The sequence below is a fragment of the Palaemon carinicauda genome, chromosome 18 (genome assembly GCF_036898095.1).
Source record: "Palaemon carinicauda isolate YSFRI2023 chromosome 18, ASM3689809v2, whole genome shotgun sequence".
Lineage (NCBI taxonomy): Eukaryota > Metazoa > Arthropoda > Malacostraca > Decapoda > Palaemonidae > Palaemon > Palaemon carinicauda.
Genome location: NC_090742.1, coordinates 38,182,505 through 38,203,067, shown reverse-complemented (window position 1 = coordinate 38,203,067; position 20,563 = coordinate 38,182,505). Strand labels below are relative to the sequence as shown.

General features: G+C 35.9%; 2 protein-coding genes across 5 annotated transcripts in view; one reads left to right on the top strand and one right to left on the bottom strand.

The window, feature by feature from the left end:
• Positions 1–20,563, bottom strand: part of LOC137657050 (glutamate receptor ionotropic, kainate 2-like) — a 229,407-nt gene that overhangs the window by 80,071 nt on the left and 128,773 nt on the right. For 2 of the 4 annotated variants that reach the window (XM_068391411.1, XM_068391414.1), the window contains exon 1: positions 974–1,088. The exons of 1 other annotated variant lie outside the window; for it this stretch is intronic. The gene's annotated coding sequence lies outside the window, so the exon portion shown is untranslated. Of the gene's footprint in view, positions 1–973; positions 1,135–20,563 lie in introns of those variants that run through there. One more of the 4 variants, XM_068391413.1, reaches the window with a different exon arrangement.
• LOC137657049 (serine-rich adhesin for platelets-like) lies at positions 13,843–17,897 on the top strand. The gene is made up of 5 exons (XM_068391410.1): positions 13,843–14,449; positions 14,951–15,562; positions 15,676–16,260; positions 16,375–17,016; positions 17,515–17,897. Exons 1-5 carry the CDS (start codon positions 14,009–14,011, stop codon positions 17,743–17,745), a joined length of 2,511 nt encoding a protein of 836 aa, XP_068247511.1. The 5' UTR covers positions 13,843–14,008; the 3' UTR covers positions 17,746–17,897.

Below are 20,563 nucleotides of genomic sequence, written 5' to 3'. Positions count from 1 at the left end.
ATGTTGTGGGAAGTAAAAATAGTAAGGGAAGTAAATTGAGTCTAGCAGATGATAAATGACACGGAAATGATAGATCCATAATGTCCATGGTTGTCGGTTATTTTTAGCCACCACGGGGTAGTCCAACAGGCTCTACGGATGCAACAATGCTTGAACAAGCAAGTGATTCGATATTTTGTGAACAGATTTATTTGCACAACAATTATTATCCAAGAAAACGATCTTGAATCAGAAAGGAAACAATAAGTAAATCATATTACACAACATTAATTATATACAGATATCTATGTATGCAAACAGTATGCTGATGTAAATTTATGCTTATAATAATTTACTTCAATTTACATAAAAATAGGCGACCACAGTTGTTCACACATCCAAACACATGGACAGTTGTACTGCACGCAAGCAGATTGTACGCACACAAGTAGCCTTTGCCCAAGGCTCAAGCAACCGTCATTATTCGTAATGCTAGTTGAAACATGTAAATTGTATTCGCATATAATGATCATTTATTATTATTCGAATATTCGCAAATACTATAAAATATACATTCAGGCCACCTCTAATTGTTATACAAATATGTATTATAATTGAAGCTTTTTTTTGAAGAAAAAAAATGAGCTGAATAGGCATTTGTTAGTGAAAGAGAATATAAAAATCTACGATGTCTGTTAGAAAAAAAAAATCAATATTAAAATGCCACGTCGATATACGCCCTACAGCTGATATCGTCTGTATCCGTTGAGGCTTATAGTTAAATATAAACTAAACACATATTAATGTTCCATTGTGTTTCTGACTAAATACTAGCAAAGAACACAAATGATACTTCTGTTTACATCTAGATTTAAGAAAAAGAAAAAAGTTTTTTTTTTTATGATTTTTTTCTCAAACTCCTAAGTCTGTTTCTATAGACAATTGGCGACCAAGAGGTCTGTTGTTAAAACTTACTATCTGATGGCCCACTTACATTTATGTATTTATGTTTATTTAACTTCTCTTTAGACAAACACGCATTCACACGTCACCCTAGCACCAAAATAGGAAAGTAACTGACTTCTGAGTTGGACTAGTCGCCGTCGTCCTCGTGACCGTCTGCTTCATTCGATGATCCATACGGATCGAGAAACATCACTGCCAGTGTTGCCATCAAAAATTTTCAGTTCCCGCTAGCCAGAACCCTAAAAACCGCTAGATTTGGGCTTGGACCCGCTAGATTTACGGGATATTCTACAGAGCTTAAAAAAAATCAACACTAAGCTGTATGTGTGTGTGTTGTGTGTGTGTAAAATTGCATATAGTTCATACATCTGTATCTACACCTATATCTATAAAATCACACACATATATAATGCACATGAATATTGCCTTTTGATGTTAAAAAATATGAGAGTAAATTTTATATGCAACTCGATACCTTATGGACAGACAGATAAATTCAATGTTTAACTTTGTTATTAAATATGGCTCCTCCTGCCCCCACCCTCTTCGTGAACTACTACAGCTGCTTGCGATGTTCCCTCAGTGGAAGTAATGTATGTCTGTTTCGTTACAATCATAATCAAAACATCTAGTGGTACTTCATAATCAAAGCAGGTTTTTGCATGTCTTTTTATCCCCGAACTGATCCCAAGAATAGCATTCATCATTTTCGTTTGCATTCTATTTCTTATCTTATTTTTCACAAGATTCATCTAGCTAAAAATTCCTTCAACCTCTGTATTTGAATGAGAATACAAAACCTTCTTTAAGATAGTACTATTCTTCGATCTCTCAATCGATGTAATTGATGGCATTTTGCTGTCAGTGAAGCATCCCTTGCATAAATCATTCAAGTGACCGCAAGTTGACACAGAATTATGCTCTGCTATAAACAATGTCATACGTCTTTCTGCAATCTGAACTTCACTTGATTTTCTTAAAGGCTGAAATGGTATTGTAAACTGTCTTGCCCTGGATGAAGCGGCATATTCCGTTTTTTTTTTTTTTTTTTTCTGTGAGCTTTCAAGTCACATATCTTAAGACACAAGAACGCACTGACAAAATTTACAATCAGGCACACTTTCACCACTTCCCTTCTTTTTTTCAGTTAACCAATGTTTTAAATCTTCATCTTTAATCCACTCACTTCGAAATTTCTGTGTATATTGAGTCTTGGGCATTTTTAATTTAGATCAATATACCTGTAGCCTATAGTAGCCGCAATAGTCAACCTTAACCTACAAAGACTGGTTTATGTTGGTGCGATTACACTAAAAATCGGTCAACGTTGGTTGGCAGGAATGAAATAAACTTCAGTAGGAATCATGAGTGATACCTGTATGGTATGTTAGTAGGTAACTTTCCAGCAACTGGTACTTGGAAATACAAACATCAAGTTTCGAGAATTCTACTGAAATTTGACTTTTGTAAATTGGATTGGTATAATTAATGAGAACATGTTTTAGGAAAAAATCCAGAAAACCGCTAAAATTTTTCAAACTAAGCTAAAATTTCCCGCTAGCCGCTAAACTCAATTTCTTCCCGCTAGATTGAAGCAAAAAGATCCAGATCTAGCGGGAAAACCGCTAAAATGGCAACACTGATCACTGCACATGTGCGCACCATGAATACAAGAATAATTCAGTTTGATTGATTTGGACTCAGTAATAGGGCAGAGAAGAATACGACGTGGAGAAATGATGAATTACTAATAATGCTGATAGATTCCCGGACAATCTAGGCCGACATGTAAAAAGTAAATAATATTGAACGAGGACCTTGAAGGAACAATATTTAAACTTCTTAGAGCTTGAATTAGTTCGCGATATCGAGCGTGTGTCTGTAAAGTACGTGACTGCGCCTGCGTATAAATGCCTGCTTCGAATGATGATTGATTGATCCGGGATATGTCGCTGTTCTGATATACTGTAGAGTAGAGCTGGGTTTACGAGTCAATGCCAAGCGGTGGTTTAGATTAAATTCGACGCAACAAGTTTAGGGAAAGCCTTCATTGGCCTCTCTCAGTCCGGTATAAGTCGAATACGAGTCGGCTTATAAGCAAAACCGTCAGCCACTGTGCAGCCAAGGTCTATAGATATCCTCAATCTATAGACCTTGTGTGCAGCTTTGGGTCACTGGGTTTGAATCACCAAGGCTGTGTATGACATCACGCTCCTTAATCACACACGTGGTTAATCAAAACAATGCTTTAGTTTCATACCTGTAAAAGTAATGGCTAACAATAGGACTTGCCATGTTCCAATATATCTTTTTATTCACCCATTCATTCTATCAGTGATGATGCAAAGTAAATGGGCTATTTGGCTATTCTAATACAATGGAAAAAAAAACTAAAAGCACCAATACAAAATGCCATCGTTAGAAAAAAAAAAAAAAAGACATACATAGACCAGTGGGTATACATGCCTGTTGGCTTTCCCAGTTCCAGAAAGGAATAAATTTATCCTGTAAATCCACCATTGCTTTGTTTAATATACTACAATGGCTTTAATCTGCCGAATAAGATGAATATAATAACAATAGAAAGGGCGTTAACATTGGAAATATGTCTACCAAACACAAAAGTCTCGAAAGTTAGATTTTGATCTAGAAAAGGATGCTTTGAACGAGGGAAAAAAAGCCATTGAGAACACAGAAATAAGATATCAAGTGCGTAATCAGGGTGACCAGACGTCCCACATTTGACGGGATTGTCTCTTTTTTTTATAACATTTGTCCCGTGTAACCGTATCGACCTATCCTAGGACGCCGAGCATTTTGTCCCGTATTTTCAATAGAAAAAAAAAATGTACTCTTCTTGATCTGAGTTCATCACATATACTCAAACCAAACACCATTTCTTGAGAGCAGATGGAGCCAGTGCAAAATGTGACAAATGGAAAATAACATGCTAACAACAGTGAGGAAAATCCTTTTAAAAGGATTATGAAATGATTTTCACCGTGTGTATCTTATTGTCTGCATTTTATTCAATATATTAAGGCAAGTCACTTTAGTTGTAATATCATTCAAAGCTGCCAAACATGCTTAATTCCAGTATTGTAATGCTTTGACACATTTAATAAACAGATGCTTGTAACAAAATATACAATGAACGCACTTCAAAAGAAAAGTCTATGAAGTAGGGCCTGGGCAATCTGAACCCAGCTGAGGACCTCGCAAGCTCGCACAGCGTCAGTGCGTGTGTAACATCACTTAAGTTGTGGACCTATATTGTTCAACTACCCCTCCAATTTAAGTGTCCCCTATTTCAGTTATCAAAATCTGGTCACCCTGTCCGTAATTAAGGAATAAACTCTTTAAATACACTGGGGAATTATTGTGAAAAAAAAATGTGTCAAATATCGAGTAAGAAAATAAGAATAAAGAAGTACCGAAGAATGATACTAAATGGATAGACCAAGAAGGGAGAGTTGCATGCACCTTCCTAGTTATATATATATATATATATATATATATAAATATGAATATATATATATATATATATACTGTAATATATATATATATATATATACAGTATATATATATACATATATATATATATATATATGTGTGTGTATATATATATATATATATATATAATTAGTACTAACGCGGAAGACTTTTTTTAATGCTGTAGCCTACATGAGAAAGCTCTCATGGAGAGCAAACATTGTTTTTAAAAAGCTTTGTTTTGAATAAAAAAAAAAGTCTTTCATTGAAATTGCTAACGATGTTGTTGCCCCCTTTTTTTAAGATATCATTGAATTTTCGAGATAGCTTAATAATTCGATAAAATATAAGAAACGCCAAAAACAATCATGCAGGGAAGCACAGAAAAAAAAAAGTTATGATATCATAGAATATTTTCAATCGGCAAAATATTGTTTCATTTACATTCTTTTGACACTTGAAATATAAAATTATCAAGAACATTCTCTTCGATGAAAAATACGTTCTAATGTACGGTAGTTGATTCTCCCTTGACCCTGATAGAGGTTATCCTCATTCAGACTTCCAGCAAAAACCAAGTGTAAACAGTTTTTTATCATTAACCTCGATTTATGTACAGTACATATATATATATATATATATATATGTATATATATATATATATATATATACACACACACACACACACACATATATATATATATATATATATATCATAATCACCATCATCATCAGCTGTAGATAGTCCACTGCAGGATAAAGGCCCCAGATATGTCATTCAACTCTTGTCTGCTTACGGTCTTTCAGTGCCAGTCTATACCAGCAAATTTTCTTAGCTTGTCAATACATCGTCTTCTTTTCCTTCCTCTGCTTCGTTTGCAATCTCTAGAGACCCATTCTGTCATTCTTAATGTCCATCTATTATCAATCGTTCCCGTTATATGTCCTGCCAATGTCCATTTCTTTAGTTTGCTCTCACATCCATGTTGCTCTTTTTTTTTTATTTCTTAGCGTATTCCCATTATTATTCTTCCCATAGCTCTTTGAGTTGTAACTAGCTTATGTTCTAAGGCTTTAGTAAGAATCAAAGTTTTTGAGGCATAAGTTTATGTTGGTAGGACTGTGATGGCTCCAAAAATATTCAATGAAAAGGAAGCTTCATATTTAATCTTATTTCTTGGAATAACTCTTATTTACTTGAAACCATTCAATCAATTAATTTCAAATCCTTAACCCCTTTTACTTTGTAAAACCTATTTAGTCTCAGGAGATTGATGTTAACGTGGGCAATGCATGCACTTGACCGTTTTCTTACTTTACTTAGGACTTGATTTAAATTGTTTAACACTTTTAAGTACAAAGAAATACACGAAACTGTGGTTCAAACTCCCGTGGAGATTTATATCACATGTCTTGAATCAGGCAGACGAACATATGCTTCTTCACGAAGAATGGGCATATTCAACGATCTTAGGCCTTTCGCTGAGATGTGTCCTATAGGACAGCGGGACAAGTCAATGTATCGGTCCTTGTGAACTGCTCTCACCCTCCTCTGAGAGAGAGAGAGAGAGAGAGAGAGAGAGAGAGAGAGAGAGAGAGAGAGAGGAGAGAAAGAGAGTTTCCCTTTACTCGGCTGCTAATCGGTCCAGATGAACTTCATTCCGTACGTGGTAAGGTATGCGGCATACGGACATGCAGCAGAGTCCGTAGTCCACCCCAAGATGGAATAAGATAAGGTGAGTTACCTAGAGGTCCCGTTTTCTACAGTCACGCGCATGACGTCACCTGGATAGTTCAGCCAGGCGACATATAGGCGGGAAATATGCCGCGTTTTTTCTTTTTTTTCACAGACGTTTTTGTTTCTATTTGCGTTAACAGATTCATCATGGTTATATGTGTCATATATAGGAGCTCCAATTCTTATAAGACCAATATAACTGTTGGTGGTGAAAAAGAACAGATTTTACAGTTTCCCAAAAGATGCAGAACTACATAAGAAGTGGATGAATATATTCAAAACAAATGATGGTATCAATGCCAAATCTGCACGAATTTGTTCGTCACATTTCCAACCCAATGATTTTGCCAGAAACCTTAGGCCCTAAGACTGTCAGAAGTCTAAAAGAAGATGTCATACTGACACAAAATTTTTATAATAATGTAATTACTGTTGTGATTCAGGTAAGCCTATCACTAATATTTCGTCACTTAAGTTACGTTTACTAGACATATGTTGCATGTAGCATTTTTGTCAACTTAGAGAACTGTATATAAATAGACTCACTTAAAAAATGCGAGAATATATGGATATATCAATTATATTTCTCATCCAAGTAAATCTTCAGCTACGATGGGAAGAATATTTCTGAAGATGAGAGAGAGAGAGAGAGAGAGAGAGAGAGAGAGAGAGAGAGAGAGAGAGAATTAAATTTTTTTTTTCGTATTATTTGAGCTTCACGTTATCATAAAAAAAAAAATGTTGCTTCAAAAGTTTTCATCTTGGCAGATCAACCCCATCTAATCAACTTAATTCAAAATGATTTAATAGACTATGGTTTTCAGGTTGGAGATAAAATCATTACCTCTAGATCTATGTAAAAAATCGTACCTTTATCAGTAAATAGCCTACAAAATTAATGAGTTACTTAACGTGAAAGGTTATAAACGGCAATGTGAGAAAACAGCAGTTCAGTTACTCTCTTCCTCAGTGGCTAATTCCATCAAATTTTGCAGTAACAAAAGCTTATTGAAAAGTCTGTTTGTTTTGTAATGAAATATCTTATCATATATCTTTGATTGTTAGTTGGTTTGGCTTGAAGTATGTCGTAAAGAAAGGTAGAGGTGCTTTCTCGAACTGTCCACGTCAAGTTGAAATAGATGCTATATTTTGTTATTAATGCTAAAGTGAAAGGCAAAATTTTTTCGTTTCAGTAAAAGGATTATCGTATAACATGTTGCACCGACTGTATGGATTACAGTTCTTGATGACAAGACGGTTATGTTAAGACACAGTCGAACATCTCTTCTTTTTCATAAGACAAATTGTTCATTGCCATGGTCATCTTTCACCTTTAGAATTTTAATATAGACTACGGTTATACATAGTGGACAGAGACAATAGTTGACGAGTTAGGGTCTTTATGTTTGTAATAATGATGAAGCTGCTGTACATCTTGTGCTTAAATAAAAGTGGTCCATCTCAAAGGTTAAATGTTGCTCTCAATGATCTACATTCCGAGTTATATATCTCTGCGTGTCTCATGAAGCACCCTCTGCCTGTTAACAATGAGACCGAGACAGGAAAATCAAGTAAAGGATTTAGCAGAGATAAAACCTTAAGTACTGATAGGAAATGAGTCCTTAAGTTCTTTGATGGGAGGGTTCTTGGCTTTTAAATTTAGATATAAGTATACATCATTAGGCTCAGCTGATGTAGATGAAAAGGCGATAACTGGTTATCACTTGTAAAGAGAAACGTATTATAAAGGTCATATAATAATTTTTAGAGAAAATCTACAAGAAATGGAATATTTATTCAAATATTTCTATGGTGATGCCCCCAAAAAAGGAGTCAAAGCCGTTTCATATCTTATTGATATATTCAAAGCCGCCAATATTGATGTTACCGAGGAGGTAATAAGCTTTTTATTATTAGAAGTAGGCTAAATTTTAGAATAAAAATACTAAACTAAGAAGGAAAATTTTTAGAGCAGAGTTGTGAAAAAAAGATAAAAAAAAATGTTCAGTAATATGTAAAATTTATTTCATTGAAACTAGAGAGAGAGAGAGAGAGAGAGAGAGAGAGAGAGAGAGAGAGAGAGAGAGAGAGAGAGAGAGAGAGAGAGAGAATGATTGTATTAAGATTTTTAATGAAATATTCGGAATGAAGCTTTTGTCATACGTGAATTTTTATTTCCATTGCTATTATATTCCCTATCATAATATGTATTTTGGAAATATAATCATAAAGACATCCATATTAGCCTACTTTCATAAATCCAATGTTCGGAATCCAAAAAGAGGCACGAATAATAAGGCTGGTTGTGCAGGAGAGCTGTCAAATAAACGCTCGGAACTCTCCAGGTGACGTCACAGAGCACAGCCGAGCTCCCAGCACCATGCGCGGTAACTCACCTTATCTTATTCCATCTTGGTCCACCCCATCAGAGGCCAGGTTAAAACGTAAGTCTAGGACGATCCTGTAGACTTTACAGTTAGCGCTAGAAGAGGACGGCTACCTATTGTTGTGGTACTGAAGCCAACAATTCCTGTTGGCATTAGCCTTTACCTTGGTCGGCTCGTAGCCGACGGCTACCTGTTCGCCATTGGTTTATATACGCTAATCTTGGCGTGCCAAGCTTGTCCTCAATCACGTGACAGTTCCTTTGTTTCTTGGCCTTCTCGTTCGCGTCCTTGTAAGTCATTTATGAGCTATTCATAGGTTCTATAACAATAACGGGGATGTTTTGACTATTAATTTATAACATGGCAAAATTCTAACAACAATACGTGCCTACACTGGGTTCACACATTCACGATTTTGCTCCCGATAGCTATGACGATTATCGAAGGTGTAATGGCCGAATATCGAAGAGGTTTTTTGTCACGTCGGCGAGGTTGGTACAAATGTTGGGAAGCGGGGCGATCCTCGGTAGCGCCGCGCTAAATGGTCGGGGCAACTTCCATTTGTCGAAATTTTTATCGAACTTTGGCATGCATTTTCTGATTATCGTAACGTGTCTTCGATCATCCAAACGTGTCTTCGATTATCCAAACGTGTCTTCGATCATCGAAGAGCGTTTAGATCATCATAATCTAGAATACGATGATCAAAATGTGCGCACAAACTTCGGTGAATAAAAATAACCTCGGTTGCGACCTTCCGATTATTGTTGAATAGCTACCGAAAATCGCTTCTTACGACGATAGTGCAACTTCCCGAACATCGTTAAAGGGGCCGTGGCCTAATTTCCCAAGCACACAACCGATCATGGTAAACCTTTACAATCATCCAAACATAACCGTAATACTGATTCGACAGTCGTAATACAGTCGTAGCGTGGTCCCCAATGATTCCAGATTTTCGGCCTGTGACTTCGATCTGGGCCCTCCAATCGCACATAATCGTGGAAAATCGGCAATTTTTTTACGATGGAACAAAAAATCAGCATCGGGAGCCATAATCGGGAATGTGTGAAGCGAGCATAGTGCTCGTTCACTTCCGTGTCTCTCTCTGATTCAATCTATTCCTTCACTATTACATCTAATTTCATTTGTCTCTATTTCTTATAAACGAACAAAACTCATGAATAGATGTATTACATACATGTATTAACTCAACTACATACGAAATCCACTCAAATAAAAGATATTTGTCTGAAAGGACGATGTTTAAATACTTTCCTTTTTAGAGAAAGTGGCATGATACCTTTCATAATCTCAATTTGTTTACCAAATACTCTCCATCCCAGATTTATCCTTCTTTTAATTTCGATCTCGTGTTCTGGGGAGACACTTATGTCTGTCCTAAAAACGTATATTCACTAATAATCTCTAAAGGCTCGTCCATAGTCCTTATTTGTTGTCTCTGCTTTTTCTTACTAAACATTATATTCATTTTCAGTTCTATATTTCTGTTTTCTCTATTCAAATCTTCGATTATCTTTTAGACTTCCTCCTATGAGTCAATAAAAACAACTATGTCATCTGCAAATCCAAAGTTGTTAAGGTATTACCCATTAATAGTAATTCCTATATTTTCCCAGTCTAAATTTTTGAAATTCTTTTACATATGCTATGGATAATTTAGGAGATTTGGTCTCCCTGTCTAACTCCTTCCGCAATTGGATTTTTTTTTCACTATCTTTATGTATTTTTAGGACTGTCATACTTCCTGTATAGATATCTGCAAGTGCTTCATCTATTCCTTGTCTTTGAAGGGTTTTCATTACTGCTGAAAATTTGACAGAATAAAAATTTTCTCATAATCTATAAATGCCATAAAAAGTGGTTTGTCTTAATCTGTTGATTTTTCAATAGATGGTTAATTACACTGATATGGTCAATTGTTGAATAAGCCTGCCTGCTCTCTTGGTTGATTAAAGTCTAGCTGTATTTCTATTCGGCCTAATATGATCTTTGCAAATATTTCATATATTGCGGAGAGTAAACTTATTGGGTTGTAATTTTTTCAGGTCATTTGTCTCCCATTTAGTGAATTAGTAAAATGATAAAAGATTTTCCAAGCTGCAAATATGGAGCATTCATGCAGACATTCTGTGTAAAGTTCAGCGAATTTTACTACTCTGAAATCTCCCCCATCCATTGTTAAACCAATTGTTGGGCCATGCGGATGGCCTTTTCTCTCAAGGTGTGGTATTTCTCAAGCATACGAGAAAAATTCTAGTAGACAATTTGGTACATGTCCAAGATCAGACCAAGATGTGTTGCTAAGTATGTTTCTTCTAATTAAATTTAGCTATCTAAAACTAATGAGAGGTTTCTATATCTATTTTATGTAACAGGAATATTTGTATTATATTTCAGGACGTGAACATGGCAATCCGTTGAGATACTACCGCTAGATAGTTATGGGGTCCTTTCACTGGCCAGATCCTTCTCTCTGTTTACGGCTCATTTTCCTGTTTACCTACACATACACCGAATAGTCTGACCTATTATTTACATATTCTTCTCAGTCTTCATACACCTGACAACACTGAGATTACCAAAAAATTCTTATTCACCCAAGGGGTTAACTACTGCGGTGTGTTTGTTCAGTGGCTACTTTCCTCTTGGTTAGGGTAGAAGAGACTCTTAAGCTATGGTAAGCAGCTCTTCTAGAAGAAGGACACTCCAAAGTCAATTTCTCTTCATCTTGTTTTGTTAAAGTTTTTATAGATTATATAGGACACGTTTGTTTTAATGTTACTGTTCTTAAAATATTTTATTTTTCCTTGTATTCTTTCTTCACTGGGCTATTTTCCCATGTTGGAGCCCCTTGGGTTATAGCATCCTGCTTTTCCAACTAGGGTCGTAGCTTAGCATATAATAATAATAATAATAATAATAATAACAATAATAATAATAATAATAATAATAATAATAATAATAATAATAATAATAATAATAGTTTCTTTATTTGCACATGCGCTGCATACCAGCCAAGTTTGGAATGATAGAAAATGGAGAGAATTTAAGATAAAAATGATTTTATTTATGCATTTAAACAACATACGAACATAGGTAGGCTCGTATTCCATATGCAGTTTTTAGTCAATATTTATTTAATTTATATAATAAATAACTATTCTTAAATTGTATGAAAACGTATTCTTCAAACTAATATAATCTAACGAATATTGGTCACATATGAATATGATGGAGTCGTGACGTAAAGGTAGCATATACAGTAGAGTGGTGCCATAAGTATAATTGCGTGAATGTCCCCTAGAATGCCCGGTATGGTACAACCAGGACCCGACAGTAGTCGTACTTCGCTCCCTAGCCACGAACACTAATCAACCATCCATTGGTGTCCATATGAAGGCCCAAATTCCATATTGTGACTCAAATTCCATTAATAAAACAAGAAATGAATGCCCTGGCAGACCGACGGGCAAGGTACACCATCACCTTGGCCAGTGGGCGAACCAGTTTTGGCAAGAAGCCTACACCCTGATGACGTCACTGTTGTGACGTCGCGTGAAACAACCACTCGAACCCAAACATTTCATTAATGCTTAAGATATTATTGAACTCTGGAGTCTAGAAGGTCCAAGGATAATGATGAGAGAGAGAGAGAGAGAGAGAGAGAGAGAGAGAGAGAGAGAGAGAGAGAGAGATCGCTGCTTCCATTATGTAGTCATATTTATTTAGAATCGAATCTTCTATGGCTGATGGGAGGCTGCTCAACATACCGAATGTCGATTTCATTATCTATATATTATGAAATCATGCGATAAAAACATGCATGAAGTAAATAAACGCAAGTGATCCTAATCCTAGGTAGCTTCCTCATTTTTAGGCTTTACATTCGCCCACGCAAACAATTTGCATACACTTTGTTATCTTCCCCCACTAGGTTTTTCCGGTGAATGTAACTTAAATGCTGATTCACGCTAATTTCTGTTCGCTGCATTGCTTATCAACCAAAATCAAATTATAGTTATCGTACCTAAATAAAAAACGTAATTTGATCTGTATGTTAGAATTGAGAACATACATATCAAAACCTTATCAAAACCAAATAAATGATGCATAAGCAAAACAAACAGGTCTTGACACAACCATTTATGTCAACATTTTGGCAGACGAAGAAGAAAGAAAGGAAGTAGTTTTATCGAACTCGAAATATCTTTCCTTTTAAGCATAAGGACTTTTGAACAAGAGGAATTTACATTTGTTTTTTGGACCGGACTCTCTCTCTCTCTCTCTCTCTCTCTCTCTCTCTCTCTCTCTCTCTCTCTCTCTCTCTCTCTCAGTAAACATGAATAAATCAAATGATGATTTTGCAAGCCAAACAAAGAGGTTCTAATCATCTGTCTTTTTTCTTTTTATCTTCAGTTTATACCAAGGTAGTATATATATCTATTCAGGAAAAACAGACCGAGTTCGAAGAGAAGAGGTACGAATGATAATGACACCAGACACACACACACACACATATATATATATACATATATATGTATATATATATATATATATATATATATATATATATATATATATATATATATATATATATATATATATATATACAGATATATATATATATATATATATATATATATATATATATATATATATATATATATGTATATATATATATATATATATATATATATATATATATATATGATTAGGTGTGTGTGCGTTAATAAAAACATATTACAATGATCCTCCTATATCATTAATGATCTTCTCAATATAAACTTCATTATGCATTATTCGGTATCAGGTGTCATTACTCATATGACAACAAAAGAAAACATTCGACATTTAACTACATATATAAAAAAGATGAGTTCGTCCAGGTAGCCACTTTACTTCCTTAAAGGGAGAACTGTAGTCAGAAGCTCTTTTTTACTTATACTGATGCGAACTTGATCAGCTAGAATTTCATACAAACAAATATTTATTGTAATATTTATTGTTCTTCGTCTCAAGTTCATATATAAAACATTTAGAGAACCAAAGAAAAAATTCCTTTGCCGAAAAAAACTCGAAAGATCTAGAATGATGTCTTTTCCTCTCAGACATCCCAAAATAGAGTACGAATGAAGATTACGTCAGAGTGACATCACCGGTGACGCCCTTGTCGTAGGAGGTAAGTAGTGCCGCGTGGGTGCCAAGGGCTGCTGTATATAAGCCGGGCAAAGAGCATCACCTGGCAGAACAGTTTAGACTCTGACTTCTTAGCAACGAAAGACAATAACTCTTGATCCTTCCACTGAAGTGAATCTGTGATAACGACATAACTTTACAGACTTATATTACTTCTCTTACATTCGATATCATTTTAGCAAAACGAGTTTTTAAATTACATTTCTCAAGTGAAAATAAAGAAAAGATGGCTCCAACACAACACCAGAGCAACCCAGCTTCTCGTCTCAGCAGCTGTGCTGCCGATTTTGAGCAGACGACTTCATCCTCCGACGTGAAAAGCAGCGTGAAAAGTTCGTCCTCCAGAGTGAGTAAAAGCAGCAGCAACAGCAGCTTTTCCTCAGATAGCAGCAACAGAACCTCCTTAGAGGGAAGGACTTACACAATGGAATGGCCGGGTCTGGAGGACTGCCTCATTCCTATTGCCACCAGAGGCCTCTTCTACAACGACTCCTTCTTCGCAGACGCCCGTAGGAACTTTGACCAAGCCGTGAAGGAGGTCGTGAGTCAATGGGGTCAGAGGTCAGCCGAAGAAAATGACCTCGATTCCTACAGGAAAATTCGAGAAGTAAATCCCAATGAGAGCAATCAAGCCATTTCTGTATCCCAAGATGACTCTCATCATAAGGTAGGTCTCTCTCTCTCTCTCTCTCTCTCTCTCTCTCTCTCTCTCTCTCTCTCTCTCTCTCTCTCTCTCTCTCAAATGAGTTCGATGACAATTAATTCTGTTGGATTTAAGTAAAGGCATAAGATAAACTTCAACTTCGAATCTTTATAAACACTTATATTTACATTCCTTTGTAGATCATTTTTTTTTTTTACAATACTTGGTCATAGATAATTGTCTTCTATAAGCATCACTTGTCTTCTGTGAAGTCCAAAACATTTTTTCAAATAATGGTACCTTCGATAAAAAGCAATAGTTCTGATATTAATATACAGTATTTGTATTTCTCCATTCAAGATCCATAAAAACTGTGACTGAGAAATTACTTTAATTTGTTTATCAAAGGTAGTTTAACTATAAGTGGAAGGTTGTTCTCCTGTCACACTCAATTTTACTATAATTCTTCAGAGGAGAGTCCTTGACCCAAATAGTATTGAAGGAATCGATTCCTTATCTCCTCAGGTTGTGTTGGACGTCAGAGACTTCATGAATGGAGATGTAAAGGTCAAAGTCCTGGACGAGAACGAACTAGTGGTTGAAGGATGCGTTGAGAAGGAGGAAGGAAACTCAATCTCCAAGAAGAGCTTTTGTCGTCGCCTCACATTCCCTGGTCTAGTCAAGGCTGATGCCGTGTCCTCAGCTATGTCCTCAGACGGTGTCCTAACAGTCAGTGTCCCAAAGAAAACCCAAAGAGATATTTCCCAAAAGAAGGTCAACTTCCAACTGCAGAACATAAATGAGGAAGCCACAAGCTCTAGCTCGACTGACACAGCTGAAGAGAAGTTTCTCAAGTCAGACAGAAGCAAAGATGCCACTCCAGAGAGTTTCTTACAGGACGACAAATCTGATATTCTGTTGTCCATCTCAGAGAAAGGATCATTCTTCCACGACTCCTTTTTCGACACTGCTCGACGGGACTTTGAAAAATCTGTCGAGGAGGTTCTGAATAAGTTTGGGAGAACGTCTGCAAGTGACACGAGAGACAACATGACTGCCTACAGGACCCTCCGGAAGGAGAATCTACAGCAAGAAAATCAGGCCGTTTCTCTTACGGAAGATGACACTTTCCATAAGGTTCGTTCAGATTTTTATTTTGAGGTGAAAATAGTATTAATATATATTAGGCAACTAAATATTCAAATCTTTATGCACTTCCTTTCATAATATATATCTTTCTTATTTTCTAGGTTGTTCTAGACGTAAAAGACTTCACAAGTGGTGACGTTAGTGTGAAGGTTATTGATGAGAAGGTACTAAAGGTTGAAGGTAAAGTGGAAGAGAGAATCGAAGGGAAATCTTCGCAGAGGAGCTTTCAGCGATTATTCACTTTTCCAGGTCCAGTCAAGACTGAGGCCATTACTTCAGCAATGTCATCAGATGGAATTCTTACTATCAAGGTCCCAAAAGAAAAGGATCAAAGAGAAATGCGCTCAGCTGACTCATCTAGTTCTATTTCTTCCAATTCACATACAAATTCTCAGGATATCACATTGCCTAATACACAGAGAGAAGAATCTATTTCCAACAAAACACTGAAGGATTATGCTGACTCATCATTTCTGCCAGTGTTTGAAAAAGGCCTCTTCTTTCATGACGACCACTTTGCATCACTTCGTCAATACTTTGAAAAAGCTGTACAAGAAGTCATGGAAAAACAGGGAGAAACATTGTCCAGGGCACACGATATGACCTCTTACAGAAGCTTGAGAGAGAAAGATATGAGAGAAGAGAATCAAGCAGTTTCTGTATCTGAAGATCACGAATGCCACAAGGTTAGTAGCTTGTAACTCTTCTGTTTATTTACTTCAAGTAGCTGAATTTTTTTTTATCTTTTCAAAATATACATAAAACCAAACGATATATTATAATCACACTTTTCTTTGCAGGTGGTGTTGGATGTCCATGATTTTAAAACAGAGGACTTGAAGATTAAAGTCATTGATGAAAATGAGTTGGTTGTCGAAGGAAAATTAGAGAAGAAAGATGGAGGCTCTGTCTCTACCAAAAGTTTCCGCAGGAATTTCGTCTTTCCAGGACTGGTAAACTCTGAAGCTGTTTCATCTACAAAGTCTTCTGATGGTGTATTAATAATCACTATTCCAAAGAAACAAAAAGATATTAAATCGTCCGCAACTCCTCGATCTCTAGATAGGGAAACGGTCTCATCTGGAAAAATATCGCACAGTTTATCGAACCACGCAAGTGCACTCATGTCCTCATGTCACTCCTCGAAACAAACAGGCAGCTCTCAGTCAATTTCTGAAAATAGCCAAAAGTATAATCTGCATGGACACATTACTGAAGGCTTGAACATGACTGACAGTCTGTTTTCTCGAGATATGTCCAGTTCTCACGAAGACTTCTTTGCAAAGGCTCACCAAGATTTTGAAGATGCTGCAAGTAGGGTTTTCAACCACACTCCTGAGATGACCTTGTTACAGGAGAGAAACCTCTTCAAAGATACACATGATATAAATCTCTTGGAGGACCAACAAATGTCTCTGGTGGAGGATGGCCATTCTCTAAAGGTAAGCTATATTCATTCCATTTTAAGTAATAATCTTCATAATTGCATTTAATCTTATTAAAACTCCATCTTAAACTTTGCAATCTCATAATATATATTTATGTACAGTGACTTTTATTCCCTTGAGCCTAATAAGATGTATTCTAAGTATAAGTACCATCTAATTTTACATTTCTGTAACTATTTACTATACAAAATTTAATTATTCTTAAACAAAACAAAATTAAAAACTGTACATCAGTGAAAAGAAAATCAATTCAACTATATAATCTTTTCTCTAAATTGTTAGCGTTAATGGTATGCAATTTGTTTACTAAGCATAGTCCCATGTTCATGAAACAGATGATCCCAAAGAACTGGTGGCTCTGTTTGTGTGGAGTTCTTTTTGTACAGGATACTGCTTTATTGCTATTAAAGGAGCATATCTTGTGGAAAATTTTCCCCTGATATATACCCAGTAAAATCGACTATAAATAATTCTAGTCTTTCTGACCTTCAGGTCAAAATCGATGTCCGAGACTTTGTTGGCGGAGACCTCCAAGTAAAGGCTCTAGAGCAGAACGAGATCCTGGTGGAGGGTGTGAAGGAAGTGAAAGACAAGGACGGAAGGTCTTCAAATAAGAGCTTCAGCCGTCGGGTCAAGTTACCAGCCGCCATCAGAGTGGACGCCATCACTTCCCTCCTCTCCAAGGAGGGAGAGCTGGTCGTCACCGCACCAAAGAAATCCTAACAATTCTTCTGTATCCGAACCTCGTCATCGCATTAGTGAGAATTACATGCCAAAGGATTCTGTCTGTATTTCAAAAATTTTCCTTTTAGGAGACTGACAAATAAAATTTAATATTTTCATATTTGTTAAATCCATAGATTCTATATTTTATGAAATGTTGTCTATTTTGCTAATAAAACAAACAAATGTTACATGCATTTCCTTCCTAATTCCACCTTCAAGGTATAAGGTAATAGAATATTGTTCCTGATTATAAGGCAAAGAAACCTGTGTTCAATAAATCCCGTAAGTCGATTGAATACTAATGATGGATCAATCATCCTTCATCAAATGCTTACTAATACTAGCTGCAACTCTGGACGGATATTGTTTATGAGATCGGCATTGTCCTTCGTTGATGTCGCTCACTATCACGCAGTTCACTGTAATGCTGCCACATTTAAAATCATATTTACGAGGGCTACCTGATAGCTGTGTTTTTTCAATTGTAGAACAGGGAAACTATGGTAGGAACAGAGAGACTGTTTCACATCAATCCCTGAAATTTTCATTTGGATATGTGAATTATTCTAGGAACAATTTACTCCATTGCCAAAAATAACCATTCAATCCATACCGAAATTATTGCTTGCTGTGGCTTTTCTATGGCAAATATCAAAATGAAAATTGGTATGGACAGAGTAAATATCCATCCCATAAATCCCTGAAAATTTCATCTAGATATGCGAAGTATTCTACAAGTAATTTAGGGCGTCGCCGAAAATCGGCCTCCCGCAAATATCGAAAAATGGCTACTGTGACCTTTTTTATGGCAAGTATCAATACGAAAATTGGTATGACTGTAGTTCACATAACACTCGTCAAACCCTGTGAAAATCATTTGGATATCTGTAAAACTCTAGGAGTAGTATGCTGCTCCTCATTGAATTTTTAGCTAAAAGTCGTCAATTACGAACAAAAGTGACAGCCAGGGCATACCCAAGATCTACATAGATCAACATATATCGCTCGTTTTCGACAACGTCGTCATAACTCAAAAAAAGATATTTTTCAGGAGAGCCATTTTAATCAATTAAAATACACTCATATTATGTTATGTCGTTAGGACATTTATCGCCTCTAGCGATCAATTTTTTAGCTACAATTATGACACTTTTGCCAAAAAAAATCAGCATTTGAAGATGAATATGTCTATATGGATAACTCAAAATACATTTGTTTTTTTGAGTTACGACGTTGTTGTCGCAAGCGAGCGATATGAGGTCGGCCGGACAGCAGTACGAGACCTTGGTACGATCCAAGGTCTATATATACCAGGTCAGCCAACGCGCAGCTTAAGCTGTGAATCACCCATACTGTGACGTCAAGCTTCCCCGTCTCACACACGTTGGTAAACAAAACAAAGGACCGTTGCCTTAGTTAGCTCCCTATAGAGGTAACGTAAACAATAGGAGACGCTGTGTCCATTATCATTTTATTCATTCATTCATTCCGTCACTAATAATGCCAAGTAACTGCGTATGTGGAAACACCTTAACATTGACCCTCTTGAAAATAGGATATCTTTCAAAAATCCTAAGGCAGAAAGAGAAGTTTGTTTTTTCAGATGTTCCACATTTAATTAAATTAGTTATAAATAATTTCATTGACTCCGGTTTTTTCCTCAAGGCTGGAGAGTGTATATCAGATGATGGCATACGGGAAATGCTTAATAAAACCAAAACAGAATATGGGCTTGCATATAAGATTAATGAAATGCATTTAACTGTAACAGGTCAACAAAGACAGCGCGTTAAATAAGCAGTTCAATTACTGTCTAGGTCATGTGCCAACTCATTACAATATTTAGGGGAAAAGGGACTGTTGGAGTGTCAAAACTGGAATCAAACATCTGATTTTATTCTTTTAATAAATGATTGGTTCGATATAATGAATTCTTCCTCCATGTATGGAGAGTTTGATAAAAGCAATGCTTTTGGTATTGATGTAGAAAAACAAACAGGAACACAGCACAAGGTAATCGAGGTAATGAATACTATAAGAGATAAAAATCCTAATACAAAAAGTCTTTTCAAGTTTCAGAGAGGAATAATTTTATCATGTAAATCTACCATTGCTTTGTTTGAATTGTTAAAAGGCTCTTATAGTATTGACTACCCACTTACACAAAGACTAAATCAAGATTGCCTTGAACATTTCTTTGGGTGTATAAGGGAAATGGATGGGCACTATGATCATCCTCATGCTGTGAACTTTAAATTTCGGCTAAAAAAAATGTTACTAGGAAAGGAAATAAAAGTATTAAGTGAAAAGTGTAATATCGCCACTGTTGAAAAATCTCATGAATCAGCCAAAGACGATGAATCTATCAAGAAAGAAAGGGACTTACCGTTAGAAATATGCCTAACAACGCAGATATTCAGAAATTTAGATTTTGATTTAGAGAAAGATGCTTTAGACGAGGAAGAAGACCTTTTGAGAGCAAATAAAGAAATTAAGAAAGATATTGGGGGAGTAAGTGAGGAAGAAGCTCTTAAATACATTGGTGGATATATTGTAAAGAAATTTTGTGTAAAATATCCTGAGTTAGGAAATAAGACTGAAGAAGTGCTAAGGAATGATACTTGGATAGCATGTGTTAATCGGGGGGAATTACATGCACCTTCTAGTCAGTTTTTTTTCACAGTTGTTAATATGCGGGAGATTTTTAATGCTGTACACGGCGAAGCTCTCATGGAGGGAAAAAATTGTTTTATAAAGCTTTATTTAGAATTAAAACAGTCTGGTATTGAAGTTCCTGACGATATTATTGCTTTTT